The following is a 16892-nucleotide window of genomic DNA, read 5'->3' as shown; positions in this document are numbered from 1 at the left end:
CTGTTAAGAGAGCTTATTTTGGAATTTTATATAAATTGGCGCTCAATTTTCCTTTGAGCTCATCTAAGGAGATATATCCGAAAAAGACACCAATTCATTTGAATTTTCAAGAGAAAACAACATTTTCATCAGAGAAGCAGTCCAGATTTCCGTGAACACCACAAGTCGGTTTTTTGGTGGCATGTTTTTCACCCACTAGATGGCAGCATAAATTCGGAGACAGGATTTTGCTCTAACATTAAAGTAATTATCTGTGGGTGAGCAGGAGAAAACGCACATTTCAGGTCGCAAAGAATTACATTAAGAAAAGGTTTGCATCGGGCCGCTTGGATCGTTTATCAAAATTGGATTTTTTTAAAATTCAGTGTGCATTTGTAGGGTTCTTATACATCAAGAAATTGTGTTTCAAAACACCCCAAATAATAACAATACACGGCAAAAAACAAGAAGAGACAAGCTCTCCAAATGTTTTTGTACCATGTGCCTAATAGCAGTCCCCCAACTGAGTGGGGCATGTATTGTGAGGGAAAACCTCCAACATCTCCAGCTATATCCATCCCCATGGATTTCTGCCTGCTTTTTACATGTGAGCAATGCAGGCAGAAGTCATTCGGATTAATTGTAATACCGGGATTATAGAGCTCATTTAAAAATATCATGATCATTGTATCCAAGAGATGGCCAAGAGGAAGGGGATGGTCAAAGCAATGTGCCAAATGTGATATCACTATTATTGTATTTATTATAATAAACACATTTCCTAGCACTAACATCCCTTTGAAACTATCTCAACACTTTCATTTTTTTAAATGTATTTTCATTTGTTGCAAACAAGTTACATAAATAAATCAGCGTCCTACGGCGGTACAAAACCTCACCAAACACGCAGACATAATGAACATCAATGTAGGATATAACAACAAAAGATAACGTTTGCACAGGACCAGGGTATAGAGGGTGACACCAGAGGCCCATTAGGCAAATAGCCATGTTTTCAAAGCCTTTCAGAAGGACCAGTAAGAGTCCTCTGCTCTTAGTTCTGGAGGGAGGGCATTCCAATGGTTCACAGCTACTGTGGGTAAACTCCCCCCACCTCCTCTGGCTCTTTTCACTTTTTGTAGGGCCAGGCGGTGAGCATGGATAGACCTTACTGGTCTGGTAATTTTCGATCCCTCAATTTTCTGAGACCGGTATTGCGTGCGGCATTGCTTAAGCATTTGTGGGTAATAGACAAAGTTTTGAAAATAATCCTTTCCCGAATTGGAAGCCAGTGAGCCTTTACACTGCTCGTAGGGCATTATTTTGGTTTACCTGTAGTTTTTTTATATTTAATATACCTTTGAAGGGTGGAAGGCGGAGCAGATAAAACATTTCTTCCAGGTTACACACAGTAATCAGATGCAAACGGTTATGACGATGAAATAGATTCAAAGATGCAATCCCTGCACACATCCATTGGTGCAGGGGGGATTTCTTTTTGTATGAAATTACAGGTTTGCAGCATTCTCGACTGTGACACCTAACAACATTCAGATCTCTTGAACTGCACACACCAGCTTAAATTTAAGACGTCTGACCTATGCTTTCCTCGTCGGAAGTCAGTTCCACTTCAGATGCATCAGTAGAGGTTACCAAGCTTCTCTCATTGGAAGATGCTGCGCTAGATCGCTTACTCTGCTCTGGCTCAAGTCTTGACCTGCAAAGAGGAGAGACATGTGTGAACCAACGTGTTACTAGATTCTTTTCTAAAGTCCGTAATGCCGGTTTCAAATTAACAAATGGATGCAATTCCTTTGCTCATCCACGTTTCCACTAATACATGCTTTTATTTTGTGGAGAAATATTAACACCAGTGTTTACTCAGACTGGAGGAGGTACACGTCTGGGTGCCGCAGAGAGCAACAGGGAAAATGTTCTGCACCTGTCTCAACAAACAAACAGAAGCAACAAAGGGGTTAGTGTCCCTAAAGGAGACTACACTCATGTAAAAATGTGAGTAATGCAGCATTCCAGATCGTGGCAATAGAATCATCATGATGGCCAGAAAATGCCACAAGATTCAGGTCAGATTAATGTTGCCATTCTACAAATTCTATGTCAAGACCGGAGGCGAGCATTATGCTTAACTCTTTAATGCCACTCTTCACAACAGCTTCTTCAAATCTTAACTTTTCGGTTTTACATATTTCTTTCTTTCTTTCTTTCTCTCTTCCTTTCTCTCTTTCTCTCGTTCTTTCTTTCTTTCTTTCATCAGTAAAACAACAAAACCTAAGAAAACTTCCACTACACAGGACTACAAATCCCCAGAGGTCACCTGTGTCCCTGTAGTTTTGTGTCCTTGTCCGGCAGCCAATCTCAAACCAGCACAGCCCATATGTCATGTCCTGTCTGTGCCTACACCTCTTTCTTTGCTGCTCTTCTAAGTAGATAACTCATCCTATTTACTGCTCTATTGCATGTTTCTACTGAGCAGTAATGTGAGGGTTTATTATTTGGTAGTATAGTTAAATTACATTTTTTATGAGGTTGCGCAGCTTTATTCATTAATATTCACTGGGGGGGGGGGGGGCGCAGCCAGCGGGGGATCCATGTGAAGGAAGGTCTGTGGAGCTCCCACCACTGCCCGAAATTATCCTTACTAAATCTTGGTAATGGTGATGCCGACCGGACTGAAGCAGAGATCCGTGTGTGGGAAGGTGTGGGGCGCCCACTGAGCCCATTGGAAGTGAGCTGAATTCCCCAGATAACTCCCTGGAGAAGAGCGGGCACAGAGGAGAGCTGGCCGTGCTGTAAAATGGGCACCGCTCTCTGATCGACGGGAAAGAAAGCCTGCAGTGACCCGGTGAGAGGTGCCGAAAGCACGGAGGCGGTGAAGGCAGGAAGCCCGCCATACCCGGGCCAACATAAAGTGAGACGGCAAGCAGCAACGACCGCTGCGAAGAGCGGGAAACAGGGTGCCCATGACTGCAGCTGCTCTGGGGGGCAAGCCGTGGAAGATGGCATCGCCACTAACCCTGTGAAGGGGGTGCAGGAGTCAGCAGGCTCGCAGCGGTGCAGGGGCGGCGGTCGCTCTCCCCGCCGGCAACGGAGATAAATATCGCAACACACCGTGATCAGGCCTCTCTCCAACTTCGACCATCACTGAGTGGAGCAAGGAATACCAGATGTGCAGTGAGCGCTGAGTGCTCAGGTGGAGATTGGGAGCCACGGGAAGAGGGAAACCACACCGCCACACACAGCGAGAGTCTGTGATGGTGGAACTGCAGGTTTGTAGCAGCTGATCGAGTCCCCTGAGCCTGGGGGTACAACTAACAGGCAGGGGCTAGCTAGAGGGGCCCCATGTGCTTTGACCTGGCAGAGGTGAGGAGGTACTGAGTGGTGTGGTGGACTGCCTGACTAGAAGACACTTGCGGGCTCCGGTGGGGCAGCAGACAAGTGTGAAAGTCTGCTGAGGGGCCCCTACAGTGGTGATGGCCACAGTGATTCCAGGAGAGTTGGCAGTGGAGAACCCCGCACATTGAGAGGGGGGGTGGGAGGGGGAGTAACTCAGCAAGGCAACAACACCCAGGAAGATAGTGAAAGTAGGGGGGTGCGCTGCATACGGGAACAGTGTAGAAACATTGTTCAAGTAGACCAGGAGGTCTGAAGAGGTTGAACAGTTGAGGGCCCTTCGGACGAACATGATTGCGGCTTACCTAGCTGGCCTAAGAGAGGAGATCGAGCCTCCAGACGCACAGGTGTGGGTGTGGAAATGGCAAATGACCTGAGAGCCCCCGGTGTGGGCCGCCACCCACATCTGCAGGGTAGGTCCCACTGCCTTTGTACTCTGTCCAGAGACGAAGCAGAAAAGGCAAGCAGCAGCCAGACTAGATGATTGGAGGCAAGGGCAGGCAGCCCAAGATGGACAAGTTCACGTTGCCGGTTCCGCACCCCACCCCTTGGGCCTCACTCCCTCCTCCCGTAGCACAGGATAGCCAGGCATAAACCTGGAGTACAAAATAATGGAGGTCCTACAGGCGGAGCAGAGCTCCAGGAAGGCGCAGGAGCTCTGAATTGGCATGTTAACTGAACAGCTGAATTTCATTATGGCAGATATCCAAAAGTCAGCAGGGAGGCAGAAGGCAATGGATGGACAGGTTGCAGCGATGGAGGGGAGATGCAGACCCTCAAGAAGGTGGCCGCGGTTATGCAGACCACTAAAGTTCAAGGAGGTCCACTCAAGAAGTGAGAATAGTGGGCCTCCCGTAAAATGCGGAAGGAGAATATGTGGAGCTGGTTTTGGAAAAGTGGCTACCAGAGAACTTGGGAAGCAAAGGCCTGTCACAATGGTTCGCCGTAGAACGGGCACACAGGGTGCCAACATAGAGACCGATACCGGGAGGACGCCCCAGACCAATTGCGGCTAGCATCTTTACCTACCACGATAGAGATGTTCTGCTGCAGGCAGATAGAAGAAGGGGCCCGATAAATCATTCTAGCTCCAGGGCCATGTTCTTTCCAGACTATGCGAGAATGGTGCAGCAGTAAAGGCAGAGTCTTGAGGAGATAAAGCAGGTCCTGCTGGAGCACGAGGTCCGCTACATGCTGCTGTATACGGCAAAGCTTAAAATTATAAAAGGTGAACAGCATTGGTGCTGCAATACCCCGGAGGAAGCCTGGGAGTGGTGGGAGTTGGAAGGCAACTGGTCAGTGAGCACCTCTAGGAAGCAACATAGTCAGCGCTGCAACAGGGGGCGGGGGTGATCGAGCCACGAAGGCGAGAGAGAGAGACGACTCCTCGACGACCAGGTCGAGTCAGGCAAGGTTATAGTGGCAGACAATGGGACCCTTCAGTCACACAAGGAGGACGAACGTCCGGAGGAGAGATCAGCGGAAAATCCTGAGGGGGCGACCCCATGATCAAGATACCGCATCACACAGTAACACATGGATGCCGAAATGTTCAGCGGTAAAGAGGCGCCACTGTGGCATGAACATGGCCGGGAGGTAGAGAGAGCGCCAGGGACACTGATCCCTCACTCTTACATTTACAAACCCTCCATGACAGCGCATAGTGGCCTTGTGCCCCCTTGTGGGGTGGTGCCTGAATTTTGCCTTGAGCACAACCACACAGTCTGCCTCCCCCAGGGGGGGTGGAATGTAGGGAATATACTAGTTGCAGGTATTTTGGTTTGTTAAAAGTTCTTCTGGTTATGGGTGCTTTGTGGTGAAGCTTGGGGGTGGGCTAGAAGTGAGGGGTTTGGGAAGATAAAGGAGGTCCCAGCTCAGCAGGGCATACATAGTGTTGGGTTCCGTGTGGTCACTAGCTGTTAAAGAGAAGGGGGACTGTGAGAGGGTTGGGATGCCCGGCCAAGTGCCGGGAGGTACTGGGGTTCCTGAAGAGGTGGTGAGTACAGATAGTACTTCTCCAGAAAAACCATCTTAAGAAAGAGCTGGGAAAAGTGAAGACCGCATGGGGAGGGGAGGTATATGGGACAACCTATTTCTCATACGCCAGGGGGAGGTCTTAACCTGTATAGCAAACGTGGTTCCCCTCCAAGTTAACAAAGTAAGACATGACGAAGAGGGGAGGACTCTCAATCTGTTGGGGGGAGGTTTAGGGGAGGGGAGATATGTCTAGTTAATTCCTATGCTCCCAATGTCGACAATGATACTTATTTGCCAGAGGTGGTTGACATGATAGGAGAGTATGTGATCCAACCTCATATGGATCGGTCAATTCTGAAGGAGCGTTGAAAACCCCTTGGCTTCTAAGTCCCTGGGTCGCGCACTGACAGACTTAGATCTTACAGACCTCTGGATGGGAGAGTAAGGGCGACGAGAAGGGCTACTCCTCCTACTCCCACCCACACAGGATTTACTCCCAGAAAGACCATCTGCTTGTGGGAAGGGAGCAGTTCCCCCAGTTCTGGGACATTGACTAGATGGGTAGCACACTGTCAGACCATGCCCCCTTGAAAGCCACAATGTTCTGGGGGAGGAGGACGAGTGCCATCCCCACTGGCGACTATGGGCTGAGGCCCTGACAGACGGGGCTTATGTGCAAGAGCTCAGAAAGGCCATAGAGGAGTACTTAGAGTTCAAAGAGAGATCAGCGAGAGATTACGTGGTACTGTGGGAAGCAGTCAAAGTTACAATTAAGGGACAAAGGCATGGCCACCTCCCATGGGGTCTGCTCAACGCTAATAACGACTTTGAAAGCAGAGGAAGACACTATCAGGAGGCTGGAGGAGGAAATGGCAATGGGGTCACTGTGTGGGACAGAGTTCCTATGAGCAAGGGCGAATTAATAACGGGCTCGGGAACGACTGGGTAAGCATGATTTTGCACATTAAACAACTAGGGTTCACAGGGAGGGAGATAAGGCAGGGAATCTCCTGGAGTGGCTGCACAGAAGGGAACAGCGGCATCGCCTGATCACACAAATTGAGGATGAGGCAGGGAACATGATCAGGACGCAGAGGGGCATTAACGCTATCTTCCAGCAGTACTATAATCAGTTATACACAAGTGAGGGATGGGTGGATTCTGAGCGCATGGGGGATGTGTTGGGTCACGCCTCCCTACCCCGTTTGGCAGAGGAGGTGGTGGCGAAATTAGAGGAGCCCCTAACAGAAGAGGAAGTTAAGCTGACAAAAGAGACCCTGGGGGACGGGGGAGGAGCCACAGCACTGTGGATCGTATCGACCCATTTCATTATTAAATATCGACAACAAGATATTGGACAAGGTGTTGGCATCCCGGCTCCTAAAGGAAGCCTCCCATCTGATTCACCATGACCAATGCAGCTCTGTATGCGGAAGGAGCACTACAATTAATCTACAGCGGCTCCAATATGTTATAGAGAAGGTACAGGAAAGCAGGGCAGAGCTGGCAGGTCTCTCCCAGATACAGTTAAAGCCTTTGACTTGATGCAATCGGAATAGCTCTTGTGGGGACTTGAAGAGAATGGCCTGGGTCCGAATATACTGCAATGGGTTTGCTTGTTGTACCAAAAACAGTTAGCCAGGGTTAGGACAGCTAAGGCAGTCTCTAGTAGTTGGCAGCTCGGCAGGGGTACCCGTCAGGGCTGCCTACTGTCCTCGGCCCTTTTTGCATTGGCGCTGGAACCAGTGGCAAGAATTCTTTGTTCTGAATTCTGAGACGCAGGCTTCGAGGTGAGGGAGTGGGGGGGGGTTGCAGCACCACGTCATCTCTCTGTACGCGGATGATGTTCTGTTGTATGTGAAAAATCCCAGGGTACATGTCCCATACATGTTAGAGGTGTTGAAGCATTTGGAAGCCTCACGAGTTATAAGATGAGCCAGGATAAGTCGCTGGTATTTCCGCTGGGTACGCTGATGGGGAAATTGGTGCGGGACCTCCATGAGGTGGGGTTACGGTGGGAGGTGGAATCATTCTGCTATTTAGATATCACGGTCCATCATTTGGTGGCAGACATTTCAGTATAATGTGGGGAGGTGTAATGCTTGTGCGAAATGTGAGCTAAAACAACATGGCGTCGGTACGCAGCCATTTTGGACGCTCATCTCCCACCACAGTAATAAAAGCCTGCGTTACTGCAGGCCTCGTAAAATAAACAAGCATTTCAGTAGCGAAAGCAGAGCAAGGTCACATAACATAAATATTGCTGCTGAGTGGACTCACTGTGGAGAACAGTTAGAGTTGTCCACTGAAGGACAAATACAGGGAGGGAGTCGGAGCGTCCTGCAGGTGCATAATAAGGGGTTCTGGGAATGAATGCAAGGAGAGGGGCACTGGTTTATTCCACTCTCTGCCCCTTCCACTTGTGATCTGCTCTTTCGGCCGACTGAGATGGGCGGGGAAGAGAAGAGGGCATTCTGTAGCAAGCAGTTAGAACTTGAAACCCCGGGTGATGCGGTCTCACTGAGAGGGAGGACGCTCCACATCAGACCCAGTTAGTACAGGTGATCACTTCGCCTACTGGTCAGCCCGTCCCGGCGGATGTGATTGCATCTAGGAAAGATCAATTGGTTCTTGTAATGGAACCAGGGAAAAAGAAATGGACTCATTTCCCCGCTGACAAATGTAATTTGCGTGAGTGACGTACTCCACTGATATCTTGTTTTTGAATTCTGACATTTTAGATCCTGTGTATGCTGAGTGCCTGTGTGTGGCACGGTGGAGTCTCTTCGGGAGGGTCCGGGAACATGTTGGAGATGTGGCATATGTCACTATTCTCCAAGTGGAATGAGGGATCTGGATGAAAACTGATATTCCTCCTACCAGTGTTACGTCGGAGGATGCGTCTGTTGCTGCTTATCGCAGCCTATTGAGAAAACGGCGGGGGCAGCAGAATAATGCCTTGCTTTTGCCCCATTCTGGAATTCTGACATCCTTTTCACATCATGGTTATCCAGCCCAGGTCAGACAACCTGAAAATGTATGGGTCTATTTGACCCAGCGAGTCTTGAACATTTCGCATTTCTGCTTGACTGATGTACATAGCCGTGCAGATCTGATTTCAGCATGCCTTGTGGCTATTCCAACGCCTACCCCAATTTTGAAAGTTTTTTGGAGTCTTGCATAATGATTCCTTGGTTGAACATTCAGTGATGTTCGGAATTCCTATTCGGTATATGAATACTGTAAGTCTTCTGCTGACACTATCCACAAATGGAAAAACATAACCCGTATTATGACACATGACATCGTTCCTGCAGAAGTCTGTTATGAAATGACTAGTGATCCGTCTTACATTGGAAAGTGTCAGCAACTCAAGATTGACGTGAATGATAAAAGGACTGATTTTGAGCAACGATTGTGCACAAGATCTACAAATGTTTGTGTTAATGTTTCAAATGATATGGTATGCAACTTTTCTATTTCCACTGCTAGCCACCTGAACCATGTAAAACTTCCCCCTGGTTGGTTATTTTCCTGTGGGAACTTCACTTATTCATACATTCCTGCTAATATTTCAGGTGGCTCATGTACTTGAACACGTCTTGGTTTAATGATGTACCCTTTAAAACCTGCAATTGGACCTTCTATACGTGCTGCCTCATATACTGCCCTATTGCCAGACTGCAATTCTGAAGTGCATTTGCTCCCTGAAGCGGAAGTGTTAGCATTAGCCATTTCCATTATCAGGATTTGGGGCTTAGCAGCTGGAGGATATAAACCCATCATTAAATTAGCCTGTCTGGTAGTTAAAGATCTTAATGAGACCTTGCAAGCTTTGACTGAACTGTTGCTGGACAATAGAAATTTTAGGAAAGCTATTTTACAAAACAGAGCAGCTATAGATTATTTGTTTTTAAAGCATCATTTTGTTTGTGAAGCAATGGATGGGATGCGTTGTTTCGACCTGGGAGACCATTCCCGATCTATTGAAAAACATTAAGCGTATTAAAGATCTAGTTGCCAGAGTAACACAATATCAAGACAGGGTTTGGTGGGAAAACATATTTGCATGGATTCCTGAAGCACTGCGTTCTGCATTGATTTGGATGTTTGGAATTGCTGTGGTAGTGACTTGTTCGGAGTGTCCTGCAGGTGCATGATAAGGAGTTCTGGGAATGAATGCAAGGAGAGTGGCGCTGAGTTTTTCCACTCCGGACTGTTTTTTTTCCATTCTGTGCCCCTTCCACTTGTGATCTGCTCTTCGGCCGAGGGTAGTCACAACTGAGAAGGGCAGGGACATGCCCCGATAAAAAGAAGAGGACAGTCTGTGGCAAACAGAACTTGGACCCCCAGGTGAGGCAGTCTCGCTGAGAGGGAGGACGCTCCGCCTCAGACGCTGTTAGTACGAGTGATCTTTTCGCCTACCGGCTCTGGGACTAAGCAGTGTCGTAGTGGCCAAAATGAAGGTGTCTTCTGCTTCCTTGCTAACAGTGATGCCATTTTATTATATGTTTTTATATATCTGATTATATGTTTGTTTATGTATGCCGAGTTTTATATATTGAGTGAATCAGGGGCCTATAACGAGCCATTTTCATTATAACGATTAGTCTAAGTGCGATTTCTTGCCTGTCTAAGTCCAATAACTTGTTTTGCCAGGGGCTGGGGAAGCGTAGATATAAGGGTTCTAACCAACGCAAAACAGGAGGACGCTCAGGGGAATAGATGACAGGATAACATTCTGGAACCCGCTGACTCTATCCCTAATGGGCAAGATCGCTATCTGTAAGATGGTGATCCTCCCCAGGTTGCTCTATTTTTTTGCAAATATTCCATATATGGCCAGGCTACCCTTTTTTAAACTACTGAATAACAAAGTAGCAGACATGATGTGGGGTGGGAAGCAGCACAGAGTAGCGCTGGCGACGCTGCGCAGAGGGCAACAGGAGGGGGAGGGGGGGCTCGCTCTCACAGACTATGAATTGTATTTTCTGGCATCCCAGCTGCAGCACACTACTAAATGAGTTATTGGGGAAGAGGGAGTAGCCAGGCAATTAATGGGGGAACCTAGGAAGTGTGGGCAATCGTCCTAGGCCCCAAAGAGGATTTGAATGCGGCAGAGGCCTAAGAGTGTGTTGCACATGCTTGGGAAGGTTATAGGGGTATGTCAACAGAAGCTGCATTATAGGTAGATTATTATTTGACTGGGTGTAGATTGAACTAGAAAAGGAAATGCACCTTAGAAAACAGCAGCCATCTTGAGATCGAGGCATGGCACTGCAGCCAGGACAGTAGGCCCGGGCATGAAACAGAGATACGTGTGTGAATGCAGGAGCGGACTGCAGCCTGGGCAGCAGTGGGAAAGGCTAAATCCATGGGGATTCATAAACCTCTCATTGTCTCATACTAGTAGTAACGTGGAACCCAGAAAGAATGCGCCCCACAAGGCCATGAGGGTGCGGAGAGCTCCCTGTGAGCAGTTATCCCACGAGAAAGAGAGCACGAGGCTCTGAACTCCCCCAGTCCAAACCACAACGTATAGTGCCCAGATGCTCCTGACCCAAGAACCCAACATTTCAGAGTGCAGGTCAGTCCCAGACCACCGACCATAAAGTTGTTAGATCGCCAATTTGTCAGAAAGATCATAGCAGAACATGCTGGGTGCCTGTGATTTGTGCTGCGAGGTGCCAGGGAAGGAAAGTAACAAATCTAAGCTTGGGGTGCGAAGAACTGGAACGGCACAGACACGTTTAGGATTGAGCTGGAGTTTTTAAGATCGAGTTACCTCAAAAGTATCCACATTAGGGCACAGATAGGGCATGCTATGATTTGAGCTTTTAATTAGCAATTAGGCACCCAGCACCCAATGACGTGCTAAGAAGAACCCCATGTGGAAGATGACAGACAGGAGAAGCTGGAACCAATGACCTAAATCCCTTATGGAGCAGGCCACCTATGTATAGAGTCTGTGAGAAACCTGTAGGTGTCTCCGATACTAGTCCCAGCAGATTTGTCAGTTAGGTGGCCAGGACACGGCCATCGCTATGGTATCCAGTTCCTGGGGGTGGACCAGTGCGGGAGGATCACCTGGATGAGGGGGTCCTTGGGGAGTGGAAGCGGGACACCGAAGGGTGAGACGCTGTACCCCCTTTCATATAACACCTTTTCCCCATCCAACCTCATAGGATACTCTGAAGTTCTACCCCCACCGTTTTCCATAACAAAAATACTTTCCAATACAGAGACAGACAACAGACCTACATCCGTCTCGTTTAACTTACATGTCCCAACACAAGTGTGAGGAAGAGTCAGGCAATTAACCATAACTATGCATACCTGACGTCCCTTTCCCTTCCCCACAGGAATAAAAGGCGGAGCACGAAAGCACACTTCGAGCAAGGCCGAATGTATGAGGAAGCAGCAGTACCGGACCGGCAGTTCAAGAGGAGGAGAAAGGCGGAGAGATTTGAAAGGACGACCAGGAGGGAATTGCCCTCGCCCTTTTCAACCCAGGCCCGCAAAGCCTCTGTGAAAGCAAACGTAAGACCGGGAGTCGCAGCTGGCGAGAAACGTATCGGATGTCTACGGTACATGGAACCGTCCCACAATGATTGCCAGGGCGGGGAGAGACTGTTCTCATCAAGGTATCATCCTTGACTCCAGCGACAAAGCGAAACGCCAACGAGTTCAACCCAGCTGGTGAGTCAGAAGCAAGCAATAGCAAACCAGACTGTGTTGAGCCCAAGTTTGCAGTGGCAACATTGTATATACAGAAAGAAGATAACGAACAGAGGTATTTTGTGAGGGAAGTTGGAACCAGACAATGGTCCGGCGCCACGTGGGTGCTCATTCGTAGGACTGTATATGGTATTCCTTTGTTAACAACACTACAAATACCAAGGGGGCGTGAGGGAGGCCATGTGTAGTGTTAAAGTTGTCATACGAGGGTCAAGTAAAATCCCTCATACAATCGAAAGTCTTTGACACATGGTGAACGTCAAGTGAGTTGTGTGATTGGCAAACGTGAACCCAGCTGAGGGATGCCTGCCAATCAAGGTGAATAGGAATACACCCACGAACATTGTGTCGACAAGCATGAACTGAGCGATGTCCACAGTGAATGGTTGTTTAAAAGGAAATTGAGACTCTGGAATGATACACTGTGAATGAAAGGCAGGCGTGAACCTGACAGAGGGAAGCCAAATTTGCGAGCCACATCGGAGCCCAGAAGAGGGGGATCCTAGTGTGAAGAGAAACTATCCGATGTACTGAAGGAACTTTTGTTTGTTTGTTGAAATACATCAGGGCCTCTGAACTAAGACTTTTTGTATGAAAGAGACTTGGGTACACAAGGCCCTTATATTGATACAAGGAACTGTGAGCTTGTGCTGGAGAAGCCCAGAAGTGTGCTGTGCTCAAAGGTCCTGCCTTTTCCCGTGCTAAAAACGTGGGGAAGGGAGACCCCCGGCTAACATTCTGACTTATTATTTGTGAACACTATTTTCTTTTTCTTGTGAACATTATCCCACACTCTTTGAAATTAGCTGTAAGGATTGGCAATCGTTTTTTAATAAACACCCTTGAACTGTGATCATTTGTGTCTGTCTTTACTTTTGCCACTATAAGGAACTCATGGTGGCAACAGTAATGACAGACACAAGTGATCACATATCAAGGGTGTTTATTAAACTGTATATGCGGGTTAGAAAAACACATAATCTAAATCAAAATCTAAGATGGGAGCAAGCTACGACCATCAAATAATAATAAAGCAGTCATAGTGGAGTCTTGCCAAATAAAAGGACCTATACTAAAAAAAAAACTATTGCCAATCCTTATGCTAAATACAAACAAAGACTGTGGGATAGGGTTCACAGGAAAGAAAAAGTGTTCACAAATAAAAAGTCAGGATGCAGTAGTCGGGTCTCCCTTCCCCGTGTTTTGAGCACGGGACAAGGTAGGACTCTGGAGCACAGCACACGCTTCAGCTTTTCCAGCACAAGCGAACAGTCCGTTCTCAGTTTATCAGGGCCTTTGCTGATTAAGCCCATTTTCTACACCAAAAAAAGTCTCTTGCCTCTGAGTACCTGACGTCTTCAACAAAATAACCAACAAAAGTTCCTTTCAGGTCGGGTGATGTCTTTTCACCCTTGGATCTCCCTCGATCGAGCTCAGATCCACAAGAAGCTTTCAATCGGAATCAGGCCCTTCAGTGGTCCAGCTTCTTGCATCCGAGGGTCTGATCAGTTCCCAATTTGATGCACCAAAAGATCAATACTGGTACCAAAGGGTGTCTCTGGTTGTCTTTATTTGCTTTTGGGTGATTATTCCTCACCCCTGGGTTCCCCCTCTTTCGAGCTCAGACCATTCTCGATTGTTAGCCTCCCCTCCACCGGGTTCACTATGACTTTCAACACATTCTTCATCTGTAACACTCACAAATCTTAATGTCTTTTTAAACAGTTTACTCTGTGGATATCTCTCTGCCGGGTTCACGCTTGTCAACACACTGTTAATCAGGACTTCAGACTTCGCCTCCTTTTCTTGGCATGCCTCGTTCAGGTTCACTCTTGCCAACTTTACGATGCAGGATTTTCTTCCCTTAGTTTCACAATCATCTGTCGATCAAAGGCTTTCGACTGTACAGAGGATTTTACAAGACCCCTGTATGACCACTTTGACCCACTCCTCGCCTTTCTCCCAAGACCCTCTGATTACCTTAGTTCAACAGCAGGGTACTTGCCTAGAGTTTCTCGAGTGAACACCCACGTGGTGTCTGACTCTTATGCTGGCTTTCCCCTTGCGTATCAATAGTTATTTGTACTTTCTTTAATCAGCAGCTTGCTACTTTTGTTCAACACAGTTCGGTTTCTTTATCGACTCTCCCCTCGACTCACTGGCTGTGTTGAATGTCTTGGCTTTCTTGTCTGTAGAGTCAAGGCCGGTACCATTGGGCCATGCGTCTCTCCCCGGGATGGCTGTCCGCGGAGGAGGCGCCCAGGTACCGTTGACATCTGCAGCAACACACGCTGGCTATTGTTCTCGGTCTTACGATTCCTTCTCTGGAGGTTTCACAGGCCTCTGGTGAAAAGGGCAATGTCACTTCTCTCCTTGTTAACCTCTCAATTCGCTCCATCTTTCTCCCACTCTTAAGCTTCCATGCTGAGTTAGCTCTCTCGTCGTGTTCTCTGCCTTGCTCGTCATGTGCTCTTGTGCTCCACCTTTTATCCCCGAGGGGAAGGGAAAGGGCCGTCAGGTGCGAGTGAGTTAGGTAAACCGGCTGTCTTTCGTGTTGGGACGTGTCAGGTAATGGGCCCTAACATTAGTCTGTTGTCTTTCATGGTGTGCGATAGTGTTAGTTTAAGAAAGGTGTGGGGAGGTGGGGGGGTAGAGAGGTTGAGTGTCCTATGTAGTAGGATACAGAAGAGGGGTTAAAGGAAGGGGAATACCGCGTCTCGCTCATCGCTGTTCCCGTTCCACTCCCGAGGACCCCCATCCAGGGGATCCTCCCGCTCTGATCCACCCCCAGGAACTGGATCCAATCGCGATGCGTTTGTCCTGGCCACCTGGATGACAGATCCCCGGGACAAGATTGGGAGACACCTTCGGATCTCTCACACCACCAGGAGTTCCTTACATGTGGTGTCAGGAATGGGATGTGACTCAATTGAAACTAATTGGGGAACTCTACAATTTCAAAAGCGTAGTCAGAGAGCGTCTAACCCTTCCCTTGCAACCAAGGAATCAATAGGGTTTGATATCTGTAGCAGCAGAAAAGCTATTATCCCCCCTGGGTAAAGAGGAAAGATTGACACAGACTCGGTTTTGATACACCGCCCCCCCCTCCGGGGTGCAACATAAGATTCGCCCCAAAATCTGGCCTAGCGTGGAAGTTCAGAACAGATGTCTTCGATCCCGACTTCCGGGGAGATGTAAAGGTTCTCTTACAGAATCATGGTGAAATCCCTTTTGAGGTACGTCGTGGAGATCAAATTGCCTAAGGAATTTTGGAAAGAGCTCCATTTCCACAGTTTAAAGAAAGTGAACCAGATAAAACAAAAAGAGGTGACTTAGGCTTTGGGGAATCTGATAAGCCTTTAACATTGAAGAAAGGAAGGGAGAAGAGCCTACCATCTATCCCGACCTAGCCTTCGCCCAGCAAGATGATCCAGATCTTGCTAAAGCTTTTCCACAAGCAATTCCGGAACCAAAAGGCTTAGAGAAGGGAAGCCCTTTTTTTTCCTTAAAACAAGGATTGCTTTAAACAAGAGACATCTACGGAATCTAAAACCCAGGCACATATTAGTGGGAAGTTTTACTGGCCAGGCATCCACGCCGATATCAAGACCTTCATCCAGACGTGCAAAATAGGTCAAAAGACCAGCACGCACATCCCATTACTTGACCCTCTGAACTCATTTCTGATCATAGAAGTTCCCTTTTCAAGAATAGGGATGGACATAATTGGACCTCTGGAGACATCCAGACTAGGCAACAAATATGTCCTTCTGATTGTGGTTGTGACCCGATATCCCAAAGCAAAATAATAAACAGCAGATCCTTAAACACCTTCTACCGTATTTCTCCAGGGTCGGCTTTCCAAAGGAAATATTAACAGACCAGGGTTCGAATTTTATGAGTAGGTTTAGGGCAGAAGTCAAAGAGCTACTCCAAATTACCACCTTGCAAACTTCTGTAAAACATCCTCAAACCAATGGCTTAGTCGAAAGATTCAATACAATTCTGAAGCTAATTTTACAAAAGTTGGTAGATGAGGACGGGAAAGGCTGGGACCGAATGATCCCATGGGCCCTATTTGCAGTAAGGAAAACCCCTCAGGCCTCCACAGGTTTCTCTCCTTTTGAACTGCTCTATTGTAGAGAGCCTAGAGATGTCCTGGATGTGCTCTGGGAAACCTGGGAAGAACGAGAAGAGGCACCCATTCCCTTCTCGCAAATAGCCACCAGAATGCGGGAACATATGAAATTGGTTCGAGATCTAGTTTGTACTCATATGAAAAAGGCCCAGAGCCTACAGAAATCCACTTACGACAAAAAGGTGAGCTTAAGATCGTTCTCCATGGGACAAAAAGTACTGGTCCTCTTACCTAGCTCAGAAAATAAATGTGTTTCCAAGTGGCACAGGCCCTATGAGATAACAGGACGAACGGGAATCTGTACTTATAAAGTTGCCCAACTGAACAGAAAACAGAACGTCAATTTGTATCACGTAAATCTCTTGAAAGAGTGGAAAGAGAACCCGTCAGCCACCCATGCCAAAGTACTATCCTGTCTGGTTCCTGAGGAGATAGATAACTTTGATTTAATTCCTCCAGAACTATCTATCCAACAAAAAGAAGATCTTAAAGATGTAGTTACTTATTTTCCAATGTATTCTCAGAAAAACAGGGAAGTTTAAAAGGCACATACCACTATATTAGAACACCTACGGGTAAAGTGGTCCATTTAAAACCATATAGACTGTCAGAAGCACGTAAACAGACAGTGATTGAGGCAGTCAACAAA

The 16892-nt window shown here is 47.5% G+C and overlaps 1 protein-coding gene across 1 annotated transcript in view; it reads right to left on the bottom strand.

Annotated features, from left to right (window-relative positions):
- The window catches only part of STX18 (syntaxin 18), a 559937-nt gene that overhangs the window by 267255 nt on the left and 275790 nt on the right, over window positions 1-16892 (bottom strand). Inside the window, exon 6 of the mRNA XM_069641306.1 lies at window positions 1578-1696. Coding sequence (XP_069497407.1) covers window positions 1578-1696 — 119 coding nt within the window. The remainder of the gene's footprint in view (window positions 1-1577; window positions 1697-16892) is intronic.

This window comes from Ambystoma mexicanum, chromosome 1q (assembly GCF_040938575.1).
Source record: "Ambystoma mexicanum isolate Mex_15411 chromosome 1q, UKY_AmexF1_1, whole genome shotgun sequence".
Classification (NCBI taxonomy): Eukaryota; Metazoa; Chordata; class Amphibia; order Caudata; family Ambystomatidae; genus Ambystoma; species Ambystoma mexicanum.
The sequence above is the reverse complement of the archived record's forward strand: the minus strand, read 5'-3'. Positions and strand labels throughout refer to the sequence as shown.